This window comes from Danio aesculapii, chromosome 9, assembly GCF_903798145.1.
Source record: "Danio aesculapii chromosome 9, fDanAes4.1, whole genome shotgun sequence".
Lineage (NCBI taxonomy): Eukaryota > Metazoa > Chordata > Actinopteri > Cypriniformes > Danionidae > Danio > Danio aesculapii.
In genome coordinates, this window is record NC_079443.1 from 23,890,086 (window position 1) to 23,906,006 (window position 15,921).

A 15,921-nucleotide genomic window follows, 5' to 3' on the forward strand; every position below is an offset into this window, starting at 1 on the left:
ATACCCTACACACTTCAGTCTGGAGTGTACAAAATATACGTGAATACCCATCACGTATATTTCCTGTCACTGTGTTTTTCCTTAGTCTAAGGTTGTTGTTTGTTTTGTTTGTACTTTTGTATCGATGCATTGTTTATGACCTTATGCTTTGACTATGATTTTGGATTGTTAATTAATAAATTATTATTAAGCTGCATTTGGATCCTACCTCTCTTGTCTTTGCCATGCTGAGACCCCCCAAACATGACAAAGACTCACTCCAGACTGATGTGTGTAGGGTGTATATATATATATATATATAGTCCGGATAATTTATGTTAGTTTATGGATGAGTTTGTAGTTCACCAGCAATCTTCCAGGAATCGATCGCTGGTGATCATGACACTTATTATGTTACTATGTTGTTATTTCTGTTACTATGTTTACTATGTTCCATACACACATACATTATACTCCATATAACCATATAATTTTAATCCAGAAGCTAAGCTTTTTTTTTGCACTGCAACTGATGATCAACAGTAAAAATTAATAATTGTACCTGTTACCAACACGGAAAACCAGCAACAATCAAGAATACATTATTATATACTGTCATGGCTTTGCAATCAAAAAATGTCGTTATAATAGAAGTCAGTGGGGCAAAAAATAGTCACCAACACAACACAAGTGTAGTAATTTGCCCAGAGTGTTTTGTTGAATTAGTGAAAAATTTCAAAGCATTTTCCCAAAATATATGTAAAAAATAAGATTTTCCATCAAAAATCGTTCCATTTGCTGAAACACAGAGAACGTTGTGGCCAAGTTAAGTCAAAATTACCCTAGTGTGAATGAAAATGTCCCCATGGCGCACAAAGGGTTAAAGGGATAGTTCACCCAAATATGAAAATTCTGTCGTTATTTACTCACCCTTTTATTTGTTTCAATCCTTTATTAGCTTATTTCATTTGTTGAAGACAGAATGAGATGTTATGAAGAAAGTCGGCAAGCATTGACTTCCCCAGTAGTTGTTTTTTTTCTACTATGGATGTCAATGGTTACACCTTTTCAACTTTCTTCAAAATATCTTCTTTTGTGATCAACAGAAGAAAGAAGTGGATAACGGTTAATGAGAGCTAGGAGACTGTAGATCTCACATTTAAACCCTCAAATACGGTCTGATAAAATAAGTACATGATTTTCTTATCAACACCATAGAACCGTAACCTTCATAGAAAATCCAGTCTTTAGTGAAGCTTTTCACAGATCCAGTTTACGTGAGTGTCCCATGTTAGACCGGTCTATGTAAATTCCCAAATACATATATGACTGTACCTGAGTGATTTCTTGATTATGTACAAACACTGGTAATTGCTCAACAACACACTTAGGATCAAAGATTATTTCCTTTGTTTTTTTTCTTTTGTATTTATTTTCAAAAAGTTTTCATCACACCACTCAACAACTGAAAATAATTGAAAATAATTGAAAAAAAAAATTTTTTAGAGAAAATTTGGATCATGAGGTTGAATAAATGATATTTAATAATTAAAGGATTATTATTTTAAGATAAGCTATAATTTTAGTGGCAGTGCTGTTTCATATATTCAATTAGCTTTCATATTTATATGTATTTTTGTAAATATATTTTGTGTTTTTAAGATTTCTATTCCATTACTATTTAGTTTTAGATTTTAGATTCATTTCTGCAACTTTAGTTATTTGTTTCTAAATGTTGATATATTTGCATTTCATTTTATTTCAGCTTTAATTCAGTTACTGAAAACTATTTTAATAATATTACTTTTGGTAAAGGATAACAACACTGTTAACAGCTGGTTTGAAAAAAAAATCAGTTACAGCCATTCCTTACAAGATATAAAAGAGCTATATACTTAGTGCATATATAGTCATGCCAATCACTTGAGCAGCAAGAGGCCTGCACTGTTTCATTCTTGTGTGATTACATATATGCATTCTTGATTAGATATGTGGCTTTTTTCAGTAAGTTATGATAGACTGATATGCATCAGTGAGCCTGCGTCTGCTTGTAAGACAGGTGTGGATGGTCTTGTTGAGGCTGCCGAATTAATTGGTGTTTCCTGTGTGAGCATGTGTGTGGTTTGTTTGAGCGGGTAAGGTTTAGCCTGAATGCTTTTTTAATTTGATTTTGATGGTAGGCTTTTTTTTCTCTCTCCATGTAAGTAGATTGACTTTAAAACAAATGTTTCACCTGTAGACAGAGAAGAGGCAACATGTGAGTGTATATTCATGTAACGTACAGCTGGAACTGTCTGCATATCTGGTCCAGAAAAGCACAGCGAGCACCTGGTTGTCATCACATGTCATATTTTGCTCCTTGGGTTGCCAGGCAAGAGTCAGTATCCCCACTTGACGCACAACATGCGGTCCTTGTTAAGAGATGGTGATGAAAGAAGTAGCTTCTGTGTCCTGCACATTACCATTAGGAAAAAATGCAGTTATTTGGAAAGGTTGCCAGTCATAGACAAAATCCTCCTAGGTCACAGTGTTTAGCCCATTGGTGATGAAATAGAGTTTGGGGGAGAAATTAATTGGAAATGTTTGCATCAGGTTGTAAACTGAAAACCACTGTGGCCCTGTTTACAACTTCATGCTGGAATGATTTTTAATAACCCCCAAAACTGTATTATTAAAATATTTTAAACAATCTTTAATTTACTGCAGTTATTTTTTGTAAGGGTTATGTCAGGGTTCCACTTTTTTCATGTGCTTGAATGTTAAAACGGTCCTCCTATGAGTTAATTAGCCCCCCGCTAATTTCAGTGTGAGACCCCTGGTGTATACAAACCCAACTAAATAGCATTTTTTCATCAATATCACTTATTACAGTGTCTTCCTTGTAGGCGGTTTGTGTTTATAATAATAATATTTGCATATTGAAATGCTCAAGCAAAAGCTACATTTTTATTTTTGTGCACGGACACTTGCACACTCTTGTTCAAAGACACTAACCAACTTTTGTGCATTTCTTTATGTGTGTGGCTGAAACAGTAGAAAATATATTTGTCTTATAGTCTTTATGTCGTGTATGTAACGTTAACACCAAGTCTGTGTTGTGATTGACAGGTTATGAAGGAGGAAGTCTGGTCAAGTTCCTCAGGGATATCGAGCACAGCACTGAGGTTCTTCTTGACCGCTGGAACATTGACATTGTCCCTGATGATAAGGAAGAGAAGGGCGACCCTGTGCCATACAGCATAGTCAACAACTATTTCTCCATTGGAGTGGTAAGATCTTTATACACTTTTTTTCACTAATGCTTACAGCTCAAAGAGACACCTGAGCATGTGTTTATAACAAACATGTAAATATTAAATCACACAAATCCTCTGTTGTCTTTCTGCACATGTTTATCAGAATCTCTAACTTCCTATTGGCTGTAAAAATGAATAAGTATGTATGTATGTCGCTAGGGATGTAACGATTCAGCATGAGTTGGTTGAAAATTGATTTAAATATGTGACAATTCAAACCGGTAGAAATGTTGACTGAATTGAAATATATATTTTTTGAACAGAGGGGGCGCTGTGTTTACAAACGCAAACACGCTTTACCTGCATATCAGCGGCGAGCAAGAGGTGGGGTGGCAGAATAAAAGGACAGCGGTGAAGTGCGCCAGACAAACACAAACTGTGTGCAAAAAAAAGACGTTTACGTACACTACAGAACAACGAATATGATGCACATAAACCATCAGCACAGTGAAAAACTAGTCACAGACATCTATACGCAAAAAAAAACTATTAATAAGCCGAACCACACGGACCGAATGATTTGCAGCTCCGCTTGCTCAGACGAGCATCAGCATCAGTGTTTTTTATAACGAAAGTGTGAAGATGTTTTTCAGACTGAAAGAGAAAGTTGTTCTGTTACAGAAGCAGGTATTAGATTCATTTTACCCTCTCCTTTTCAAATGAGTTTATGCATATTTTAATAATATGCTTATTATGATTGAATATTTAAAAATGTTCAAGATCATCTCTTCTTAAGTGTATTACACTGATACTTATACTAATTAATTAATTAATTCATTTTCTTTTCGGCTTAGTCCCTTTATTAATCCAGGGTCGCCACAGCGGAATGAACCGCCAACTTATCCAGTATATGTTTTATGCAGCGGATGCCCTTCCAGCCACAAACCATCTCTGAGAAACATCCCTAATTAATTATACAATATTAATTATTCACCTTCATAATCATGTTCAACTCCTGTCTCTATCCTACTATATAATTAGTCATTTTATAATCAGTATTTTATGCCAGTGGCCAGTCCCCTAGAGCATAGGGCCTGTTGACCATCTCTGTACACACTGCTCTCTGCTTTAGAAAAAGCTTACCTCTCCACTCAGACCCCGGTGAAAGAGTTTTCATCAGCAGGGGACATTATAAATATGCAAAGACCTCAGCTTATGCCAGAAAACAGAGATATGCTGATATTTCTTTTTAAAAATGTCAAATCCGGGCACAGTCACAGTTTTAGTTTGTTTATATTAATGAGTCTTTTTTAGTTTTTTTTTTTTTTCGGAATTTGTTTTTAAAATAGCAATTTAGTTAATATACTGTTTTGCAAAAATGTGCAGCATTTAAGAAAAAGATTAAAGGGCTCTTCACCTTAAGTTTGTTTCAAATTATTTTGTTAAAAAGTCATGACTAAATCGTGAATCGTGAGATTAGTATTGCGAGTTGTATTAAATCGTAAGTCAGGTAAAATGTTACATCCCTATATCTGGCTAAATGTAATTTGTTAATCTTTGTTTTCTGTAGAAGTTAGCTTGTGCTGTATAATTAAAATAGCTTAAAAGGATTATTGCAACTTTTTATCTCACAATTCTGACTTTATTTTTTATATTACTGACTTTTTTTTTAAACAAAAGAAAACTGAATTCTGCCATGAACTTTATTTCTCACAATCGTGAGTTTATAGGCTTTCTCAAAATGTTCCCTTATTTCTCGTAATTTACATTTTTTTCTCCAAATTTTCTGTTTGGATGATAATTTTAATGATTTCCCTCAGAATTACAACTATATTTCTCAATATCACAATTGAGGGTTTATAGGAAGATAATTACTGGCATCTCTGAGAGAAAAACAAATACAAAATGTTCCTTGGCTGAAAGAAGCTTCTATTGTTTTCTCATGTTGCACTGAAATTAATCAGCATCATCTGAGAAACAGCAACATGTTGAAACTTTGCTGATGTGATTTGCTGCGTCTGAAACAGTTTCATGCCTGTGACTCGTCTATTATTGCACTGAATTCTCCTTCTCACTCACAGTTGCTTAGCAACCCTCTTCTTTTCAAATGTTACATCCCAAGTGTTGCTGTAATCAAGCGTTTATTGTAAGAACAGTTAAATGTCGATTCAGTTTTTCTTTCACAAAGTGCTTACACAATCTTTTTTACTTTATATAAACCAACTTGTGGGGATTATATAACAAATGTTTTTGCCAAATTTCTATTATTATAAGAAGTTATTTACTTACAAATAGATTAGGAATTTTCCACAATTGTACATTAGAGGAATGTAAAATTCATGGCACCTATAAATGGCGATAAGGTTATGAACGGATGAATCTCTACTGTTTCTCTGGCACAATCTCCACAAGCCTGTCTTCCTCATCTTGTTTAGCTAATGATTAATTTCTGTTCTGTTTTTAGAAACTGCTGCTATAAATAGTAAGTCTGCTTTCATTTCTGAAAAATGTCCAATATTCTATTATGATCCGCCAAATCCCAGGTGTGCTGGATGAGTTCTGTTATATCTCACTGAAATGTGCCAAGTAGTCAGGCCACATTTAGAATGGCCAGAAATAGTGGCGCGACCTGAAACAGACCACCTGACCTGGTTGAAATGGGTGTGAAGAGTGGCAGGAGGCATAAGCTTTACACAAGGTGGCATGAAAACAAGTACACTTCGTGGCTGTTATGTAACCAGGCTTAAGAGTCCCACTGTCTCTCATATTGTATGTGTGTTATCAGCCAATGATATGGACTGCATAAGAATTATTGTTGTAGAAGCCTCGGGAAATTGTAATTGAAGAGTGCTAATGATATTTAATCTCCAGAAAAAATTAAAGAATATAAACTATACAGTTGAAGTCAGAATTATTAGCCCCTGATTATTTTTTCCCCCAATTTCTGTTTAACGGAGAGAAGATTTTTTCAACATATTTCTAAACATAAAACTCATTTCTAATAAGTGATTTATTTTACCTTTGCCATGATGACAGTAAATAATATTTTCATAGATATTTATATAAGTGACATTTAAAGGCTTAAGTAGGTTAATAAGTTAACTAGGCAGGTTAGGTTAATTAGGGAAGTTATTGTATGACGATGGTTTGTTATGCAGACAGTCGGGGAAAAAAATAGCTTAAAGGGGCTAATAATTTTGACCTTAAAATGGTCCATAAAAAATGAAAAACTGCTTTTGTTCTAGCTGAAATAAAACAAATAAGACTTTCTCCAGAAGAAAAAATATTATCAGACATACTGTGAAAATTTCCTTGCTCTGTTAAACATCATTTGGGAAATATTTAAAAAAGGAAAAAAAAAAAAAAAAAAAGGGGGGGGGGATTGCTAATAATTCTGACTTCATCTGTATGTCATTTAAAGTGTGTTTAAATAAAACAATAAAATAATAAAAATATAAAATAATAAAATAATATGCTTTAAAATGGCATGCACCTTCAAAGCGTGTGCCAATTAAAATGCAGATGCACTGCAAAGAGACACAGCAGATTGTTTTGGTCAGGCTGTCTGATGATACATACTGTATTGGATTGAAGAGGCTGGGTAACATGAAGGAGTGCTGACTATGAATGGACAATGGCCTATACTGTGAACCCTGAGTCTTGTGATGTGGGTGGACTGACTGTGCCATGTGGGTCTTTGCATGGCTTGGCACCGAGGTTAGTTCTCACAAGACAGTAATAAAAAAAATGAAGAAGAAAAAAACAGGCTCATGAAGTAGATGTTTTCTTTTTAGTAGAACTGTCAAGGGTCAAGGTAATAGTTTACACTTAAATGGTCATTTTGTGATTATTTATTGTGTATATTTATTTATTTATTTATTTCACATTCCAAAGCTTTTAGACTTGTACATCTTTGGGACATGAAAATATTTAAAGAATTGACTTTAATTTTATAAATATAAACTTCTAGAAATATCTGTCCCATAGTCACTGTATAGTCCCTGTAGAACCTACCTGATGTTCAATTTGTATTCAATTTGTATTCAGTTTGATTGAATCCCAAGGAATGTAACTAAACAAATATATAGTTTTTAATGCAACGTAAATTACTTTGGATTAGTGCATCTGCCAAATGCATAAATCGAAATTTACACTACCTGACACTACCTGTGGCAGAAGATAGATTTTTCATATGAATCATATGTTGATCTGCATCCCAATCATCGCAAATACTGCAGAAGACCTATTGGAACTTGCATGGACCCAAGATTCTCACAGAAATCAGTCAAGGAAAAATCATGGTTTGGGTTTACATTCAGTAAGGGGGTGTGTGAAAGATCTGCAGAGTGGATGGCAACATCAACAGCCTGAGGTATCAAGACGTTTGTGCTGCCCATTACATTTCAAACCACAGGAGAGGGCAAAGTCTTCAGCAGGATAGCGCCCCTTCTCATACTTCAGCCTCCACATCAAAGTACCTGAAAGCAACGAAGGTCAAGGTGCTCCAGGATTGGCCAGCCCAGTCACCAGACATGAACATTATTGAGCATGCCTGGGGTAAGATGAAAGAGGAGGCATTTGAAAATAAATCCAAAGAATCTTGATGAACTCTGGGAGTCCTACAAGAATGCTTTCTTTGCCATTCCAGATGACTTTATTAATAAGTTATTTGAGTCATTGCAGAGATGTAGGGATGCAGTCCTCCAAGCTCATGGGAGTCATACACAATATTATTTATTTTTCCACTGCACCATGACTTTATATTCTATATTGTACATTATTTCTGTTAAGTCAGAAGACTTTTGTCTAAGCAAAGTCAGACCTTACTGTCCTAATTAAATAATTAAAAAGCAAGGCATGATCATATTTTATTTTGGTAAAATAAGCGTAATCTAGAGGCCTTTGTCTTTCATATAATCCACATCTGATACCAAAACCTGGGTAGACAACAAGACTTTTGTCAGGTACTGTACCCTTACAGAAAAGCCCCATGATATTAACATGTTAAAATTACATGTAGAACATGAATATCACATGTGCTTCACATGGTACTAACACATTTGAAACATGTGGAACACAAATGGAACACTACAGAGATACGCAGAGTAATGTTTGGAAATTTGGACACAAATGAAACACGTAAAACACAAACAAAACAAGTGTTTTTCTAACATTTTCTTGTGAAAAAAATATGGGACACGTTTTTTATGCATAAATATGTTCCAAAACAACTAATTTTGTGTGCATTCCACATGTGTTATATATGTTCAAATGTGCTCATGTGATGCTTTTTTAAGAGTTTAAGCCTACACTCTAAATATCCAAACATTACTCTCTTTATCTCTGTAGTTCCAGTTGGTGATGCTTTAAATATTTCACATATGAAATCTGTATATTGTGAGGATGGGATTTATTAATTTATTTATTTAACTACAGCTGTTCGAACTGTAATTTTGCAGAATGACTAAATAATTATCGGCATGATGGTGAAAAGTGTACATACCTAGTCAAACCATCCTTCTGCAATCTTATACCAAAAACGGAAATAAGGGCAGTAATAATAGCTAAAAATGTAGGAGAGCATTGCTATCATATGATTGTATTGTATTGCAATATGGAACAATTAAGTGTTAATGTTAAATCAAAAGTAAACCACAGAATATTGTATATAAAGTGGCTAATTTAATAACCGATTATTCCTAAATGCCATGCCGAGCCTAATACATTATACTGATGCTGAGTTGTTTTAGTTTGATGGAGTGTTCAGATGATGCAGGCAGTATTGTAAGGTAAAATCACGATCCTATAGTGCAGTGTGGTGTGGCATGGCACTGGAGTGGAGGGACAGGGTGCTGGGAGTCCAGGAGGACAGGACAGATGGCTCCGCATCGGGCGCCACTGACACCTGAGTAAAGCAGTGCAGTGACTCATACACTGATGTAATCATTAGTAATGCTGTTTCAGCCTTCGACATTTTCCAGTCACTATCAACAGAGGTTGCCATGGCATTTGTAGTTTTTGGGCTGCTACCAGCAGGGTTATGTATTTCATCAATTGTGACAGTTAGAGAACTAAATTTCACTGGAAAGTGAACAGGAAAGGAATGTTAAAGGGATACTCCTTCCACAGTAGTGAAAATTCTGTCATAATATTCTCACCCTCAAGTCGGCCCAGATGTATGTGATTTCCTTTCTTACTTTTTTATTTCTGAGTTGTTCATGTGTAATGTAAGGGTTTGGGTCTCTCAAAGATGATGCAAAATGAATATTGATGAATCATTGCCTTCTGAAGAAAAACAAATAGCAGCATATTGTGCAACTTCTGTGCTTCTCAATTTTTTTTTACACTTGTTTCACCCATCCAGAATACATTGAATCATAAGCAGTGGTTGAATACAATACCTCTGAATAGAATCGATAAAAGCACTATAGATGTATTAATTTTTGCCAGGAACCCAAATATATTCATTTACAGTATGCCTATAAGTGGAAGATGTGTTTTTTCGTGGGATGCCATACATTTACAGTTCAGACAATTTACATAACAAAAACTATAACATTTTAGGTCACAATTCATGGTATTTACAAACCATTAACTAACACTACTAGCTTAACAATCTACTAATTACAGTTGAAATCAGAATTATTAACCCCCTGAATTATTAGCCCCCTGTTTATTTTTTTGCCCAATTTCTGTTTAACGGAGAGAAGATATTTTTCAACACATTTCTAAACATAATAGTTTTAATAACTCATCTCTAATATCTGATTTATTTTATCTTTGCCATGATGACAGTAAATAATATTTTACTAGATATTTTCAAGACACTTCTATACAGCTTAAAGTGACATTTAAAGGCTTAACTAGGTACATTAGGTTAACTAGGCAGGTTAGGGTAATTAGGCAAGGTATTGGATAACAATGGTTTGTGGAAATATTTGTTGTGGAAATAAACAATGGAAATATTTAAATAAGAAAAAAAAATGAAAGGGGGGCTAATAATTCTGACTTCAACTGTAGCTATTTATTAATAGTTAGTAAGGTAGAAGATGGATTTCTTTTTTGGGTAGGATTATGGATGCAAGGTCGTACTACAAGATCAAGCTACTAATGAACAGTTAATATCTTAATAATGTGCAGGTAATACGCCAGTAGTTAATAACAACATGAACTATAACCTAAACCAAAGTGTTGCTTCTGGAGGGCATTGTACAAGACAGGCAGTTATAACTGAGCAGAATGGAAAAGCTTTCTCCAAGCATGATAAACCAAAGTCCCTTTAACGTAAGTAATTTAGGCCATCTGTGAAACGCCTATTGGGCAGTGTGCTCGAGCATTCATTATGAATGGGCAAATATCAAATTCTCCAAAACTGTTTCGGAAGCTTACGATTATATTACATACTTTGGAATCACCAATAAATTTAACAACCATCTCATAAGTTTCGTTTCTAAACATTCGAATCAAATAAAATCTGCATTTTTTTAGGTTGCCCGAGCTAATGCATGTACGCACTCGAAAGGAACGAGATCACAACACCAACCTCATTTATTGCCATGTTACGCATTATCATCTTCTGGATAGTGATCGTCTGATCGCGCTGCTTTTCTGAAGTAATTTACAACTTGGTCTTGATGGCGAATCTCCTCCAGAAATGAAAGTGACTGTTTACAAGTTTGTGGGCGTTTGAGTAGTTGCTACTTTCATGTGATGTGCATTTGTCAGGATGGAATGTACCTTGTGTTCATTTCATACAAATTACAAAAGCCAAAAACTTTTGTTTTTTTAAGCGTAGTGGGTTGATTTAAAAATATTTGAAGCTTTATTTGGATATATTTCTTATGTCTGTGAAGCAAGTATTTACTGAGATTTCAGTATGTTTGCTGACCACATAAACTGTTGTAAAAGGACACATCTGGTCTAAGCTTCTCCCCCAGATAATTGTCATTCTATAGCGATTGATGATTGGTTCCTGTATTAGAACACAGGGCTTTATAGACCCTTTCCACAATTCCTGGTTTTTCAGTGGCAGAAGGTGTCATGGTTGGGTAATCTTAGAGTGCAGTGAATCGGAGAGGACAACAATTTATTTTTTATCAATCCTATTTGCTGAAATAATAAACGAAAAAGACCAAGATGGTGTTATCAAGACTTTCGGAAAAAAGAAAAAAATTGTGTGAGACTGATGACGGCAGACAGAGGAGAGAATAATGTCAAATTTACCTCTCAGCCCCATAGATGCTGCATTAGAAACACTTCACATAAGCAGTAATTAATTTTTCGGTAATTTAATGCAAAGATGAAATAATACATTCATAAATGCATATAAATGCTCATATGTTTAAAAAAAAATCTAAATATTAAAAACTTTCAAGAATGTAAGATTATGATGACCGTTAAATGCAACCCAGGCTCATTCTGAAAACGTAGTCCCGTGGACATTTCTGGAGACCGTGAAATACGTCCCGGGAGGTACGTATAAATGCAGTTTTGCTTTTTGCGAATCCACGAGAGGCCGCTGCGTGCGCTTTTTCGTATCTCAGATTTTTCTCACGAGTGCCGTTCGTGCCCGCGCTGTTCTCGCGTAAACCCACTAAAGGCCGCTGTCGACCGAGCATCTGTCTGACTGGCTGAATGACTGGATGACTGACTGGCCAGCCAACCAATCGACAGACCCACCCTCCTCCTTCCCTAAACCCAACCAATTTTATCGATTGACCCGCCCACCCACTGACTTCCCTAAAACCCAACCAACGATTTACAAAAGCCGTCCAGAAAAAGAAAAGCCCTCGTCTGATTTTTACCATGTTTTCGGATTTCACCACATTCTCACCCTGTTATTCACTCGTTTATTTGATTTTTGTGGATTCTGTTTTTGTCTTACCTGATTTCTGGAACTGCTCTTCCACGGACTCTGCGTCTCAAGTCCGCCGACGTACATGACGAGCTAACTGGACAAACTGGTTGCAGCGGGAAAGCCCTCCACACGGGGTAAGCTGTCAGCCGGTAAGTGCGAAAAGGAACGGCGTTATACGCCCGTAGCATTCGTTTAAATGAAATGCGGCCATACGTTCCCCCGGCTATATAATTCACGGTCTCCAAAAATGTCCACGGGACGATGTTTTCAGAATGAGCCTGGGTTGGTTAAATGCGTCATAACAGGCTTGTGAAAAGGGTCCATTCGCCCTATTGATCGTTACACTTTTTCCTATTCAAAACAATGCAAGTGACACATCTTGTGTATTCTATAGTTTTTGGATAAACCTCTTTGCATGACCTTTCACCCCAAACCATCTGATAGGAAAGAACAGTACTTCGCATTGATGTCAGTCTGATTTCTGAGACATCTTTGTATGGCATTGCAATCCTGCTATGGGATCTAATTCACCCTGGAAAGAATCCTCGGGAGGAATTAAGGACAGCAAACACACCTCGTCAGCAGCTATTAAAGACATATTTCCATGTGCATCTCTAGGCCTGGGAGTTGAAATCGAAGCACATCTCTTGACATCAACAACAGTCTGTCACCCTCCCCGTGGTGCTGGTGTTTAGAAATCTGCCCCGCTGCCATCGTGTTCTCACTGGTGTGGTTTCACACACACCTTCATCTCCAATGACACACTCATACTGCCCTGGGACAGTAGCACTGCTTATGCTTATTTTAAGGACGCTCTGTCTTTTTAAATAGTCACTTTTTTTTCAATAGACCCTCTTTAAATTATGATGACTGAATTCTGCGGTGTAAATTTAGACGAGTTTTTTTTTTTTGAACTCTTATTTATTATGTACATTTGGTAACACTTATGTTGGACTGATGGTCCATTTGAGTATTAGACTGTCTGCTTAATATGTGCTGATACTGCTTCAACAGAAATTTAACTGACTATAAGAAACTTTGCAAGTACATATCAACTTACACTAATCATAACACCCTAACAGTCTACTTATAATCTAATGAGAATTAGTTGGCATGTAGATGCAATGTAACTTAAATTCAACAAGCAAACCATCAAAATAAAGTGTGACCAAACATTTTAATCAGTATGATTTATTACCTTGACATTACATTATGGAAGACTTAAAGAGCCCCTATTATGGGTTTTTGAAAATGAGCTTCCATGCATTGTGTAAGTGAATGAAAACATTCAGTTGAGGTTTAAATCTAAAAGTGCACCTTGTTTAAAACTATGGATTCTTTAGTGAAATAGAGTCAAATAAATGAATCAAGTTAGGTTCAGATCTTTTGATTGATCGCATCGACGTCGACACGGTCACGATCACCAAATGTAGTTCCAGTTCCGGTAAAGTGTGAACGCGCTTTCCTTCATTCCCTCACCATACACACTGTGTGTGTGTGTATGTGTGTGTGTGCATGCATGAACTTTCTAACAACATTGTGTATGACTCGTTGCAGAAAGGCTTGAATTAACTCCACAGTAATCATTGGTAAAGTTCTTACTGTATTTCTCACAAACATTACATGAGATCTACTTTCTTCATGTCTGTCACTGTGCTGTTTATCTAATGAGGCCGAGGTGGAGATTGAGGCACACTCTGGCAGGCACATGAGAATGGTGGGTGGGGAGAACAAGCATGAACGGCACAGGCCACAAGATGCTCAGAGCTGAAAATAACAAACTTCTAAATGGTATAGTAAATAATGTGAGGGGTTTTGAGCTGAAATTTTACAGACACATTCTGGAGACACAAAAGACTCATCTTAACTCTTGAAAGAGGGTTAAAATAGGTGCCTTTAACACTATGTTATCAGTCAAAATTTACAAAAAAAAAAATGAATAATCCATAAATATTTTGTGAATAAATCAACATTTCCATACCATGTGCAAGAGGTCATTAAGAAACTGCTGCAAACGAACAATAATTCAAAGGAAAGTTGCTGCATCATAAATTCTTCGCGGTTTTGCTTATGCAACTGTTCCTTTCTTCTGACCAGCATAATGAATCTCCAAATATGTTTATAGAAAATCATGAATAATTTTTCAATTGATATGTGGACAAATGAGAATGTAAAAACGTCTAAATATAAGTTACAGTACAACACTTTAGATGTTTACCCACACTTTTTACAGTACTATTACTTACTATTGAAAATGTAAAGGGGACCATTTTATGGTATTATAATATTGCTGTGAAGAACTCACGCCGGTTCACCGGGTAGCAAAACAAACAACCGTTTGAGAGATATGTTTGATGATTCAACCTTATCTATATGATAAGAGTGTTTATTTTAGAGCCTGCATATGTTTGTGCATGTGTGTGTATTTGTGTGTTTGGAGGGCTATAGTACTGGCACGTACTGAAGGTCAGGGGAAGTATCAGTGACAGGAAGTGTTGGGCTGCCAGAATCGGACCAGGTTACCACCATAATGAATGACCGTGCTGAGTGACACCTGGCCAGTCTTAAAGATAGAAGGAAAACTGGGCCCACCTCTCCATTCAGCTCATGCGCTTTAGAGATGTGTTCATAAACATGATTCTCCTGCACTTTTTTGCGTACTTTTACAAGAACGTGCTCACGATACATCCCATATGTACCTGCCTCGGCCGTGCTGACAGGAGCACAGATGGACACTGACTCACTGCTGCAATAACCTGCAGTGGACGCACTAGTCACGGTGACCTGAATATCACCTCGCTTAATATCCTTCACCTCTTCACCTCATCGACAGATACATTGTCCCAGGAGCACGGTATCTGTTATTGGACAGAATTTAGGCTTGAATTTTGTCTGTGCATATGCAGAAGCCTTCTAACTGTATATGATACAATCTCTTGAGATGATACACAACCTTTAGCCTGTTGAGATAGTGAAGCCAAGAACAGTTAAGCCTGCAGTTTCATTCCATAGGGACAGGATACGTCTCAGTAGAGGACATGATGTCCCTTTTCTCCCAAATCACACCATTTGGGATGAATCATAGCATAGCATCCCTGAGGACTTTTGTATCTGGGCAGCTAAACCCTTTGAAACATATAAATATACATAGTTTACTCTGAAACTGATCAAGGACTTTCATTTATATGCATGAATAAGGCATAAAATTCCCATTGCTGAAGCATTTATTGAGATATACATTATGACCACCAGCGATCTAGCAGCTGCAAATCACTCATAAACATACAGATCTCTAAAGGACTACAAATCCGCCGGTATATGGACTACAAGTTCCAGTCATTCACTGCTCACACGCACCTGATCCTCATTTGGTAGATTACACACACTCATGGCTGGGAGCTGCTCATGAACTGGTTACAAGGACAATTTATACAGCACACACACACACACACACACATCAGGGCTGAGTCTTGTTATACTGTCACTGTGAACATTATGACACGTTTCCTTTCCCTTGCCTTGCTTTGCCATGTTTTTGACTCTCGCCTTGTTTGTTTGTTTACGTTGTATGCTGCCTGCCTTTTAACCATTCGCCTGTGTATTGACCATGACTCTGGATTGCCTGTATACATCTGTTTGCTCCTGTGATGACCGTTGCTTACCTGACCATTCTGTTAAATAAGCCTGCGTTTGGATCGCCGCACTCCTTTTGTTAGCATCCCTCTTCACATAACTACAATATTGATCTAAGGTGCATAAAAGATTACTTGTTAACACATTAATTTAAAGTGTAGTTACTATAGTAATACAATGACTTATGAATAATTACATGTACCTAACACACATTCT

General features: G+C 36.3%; 1 protein-coding gene across 1 annotated transcript in view; it reads left to right on the forward strand.

Moving 5' to 3' along the window:
• LOC130234898 (diacylglycerol kinase beta) overlaps positions 1 to 15,921 on the forward strand; it is a 174,646-nt gene that overhangs the window by 78,311 nt on the left and 80,414 nt on the right. The window contains exon 20 of the mRNA XM_056465230.1: positions 3,088 to 3,248. Coding sequence (XP_056321205.1) covers positions 3,088 to 3,248 — 161 coding nt within the window. The remainder of the gene's footprint in view (positions 1 to 3,087; positions 3,249 to 15,921) is intronic.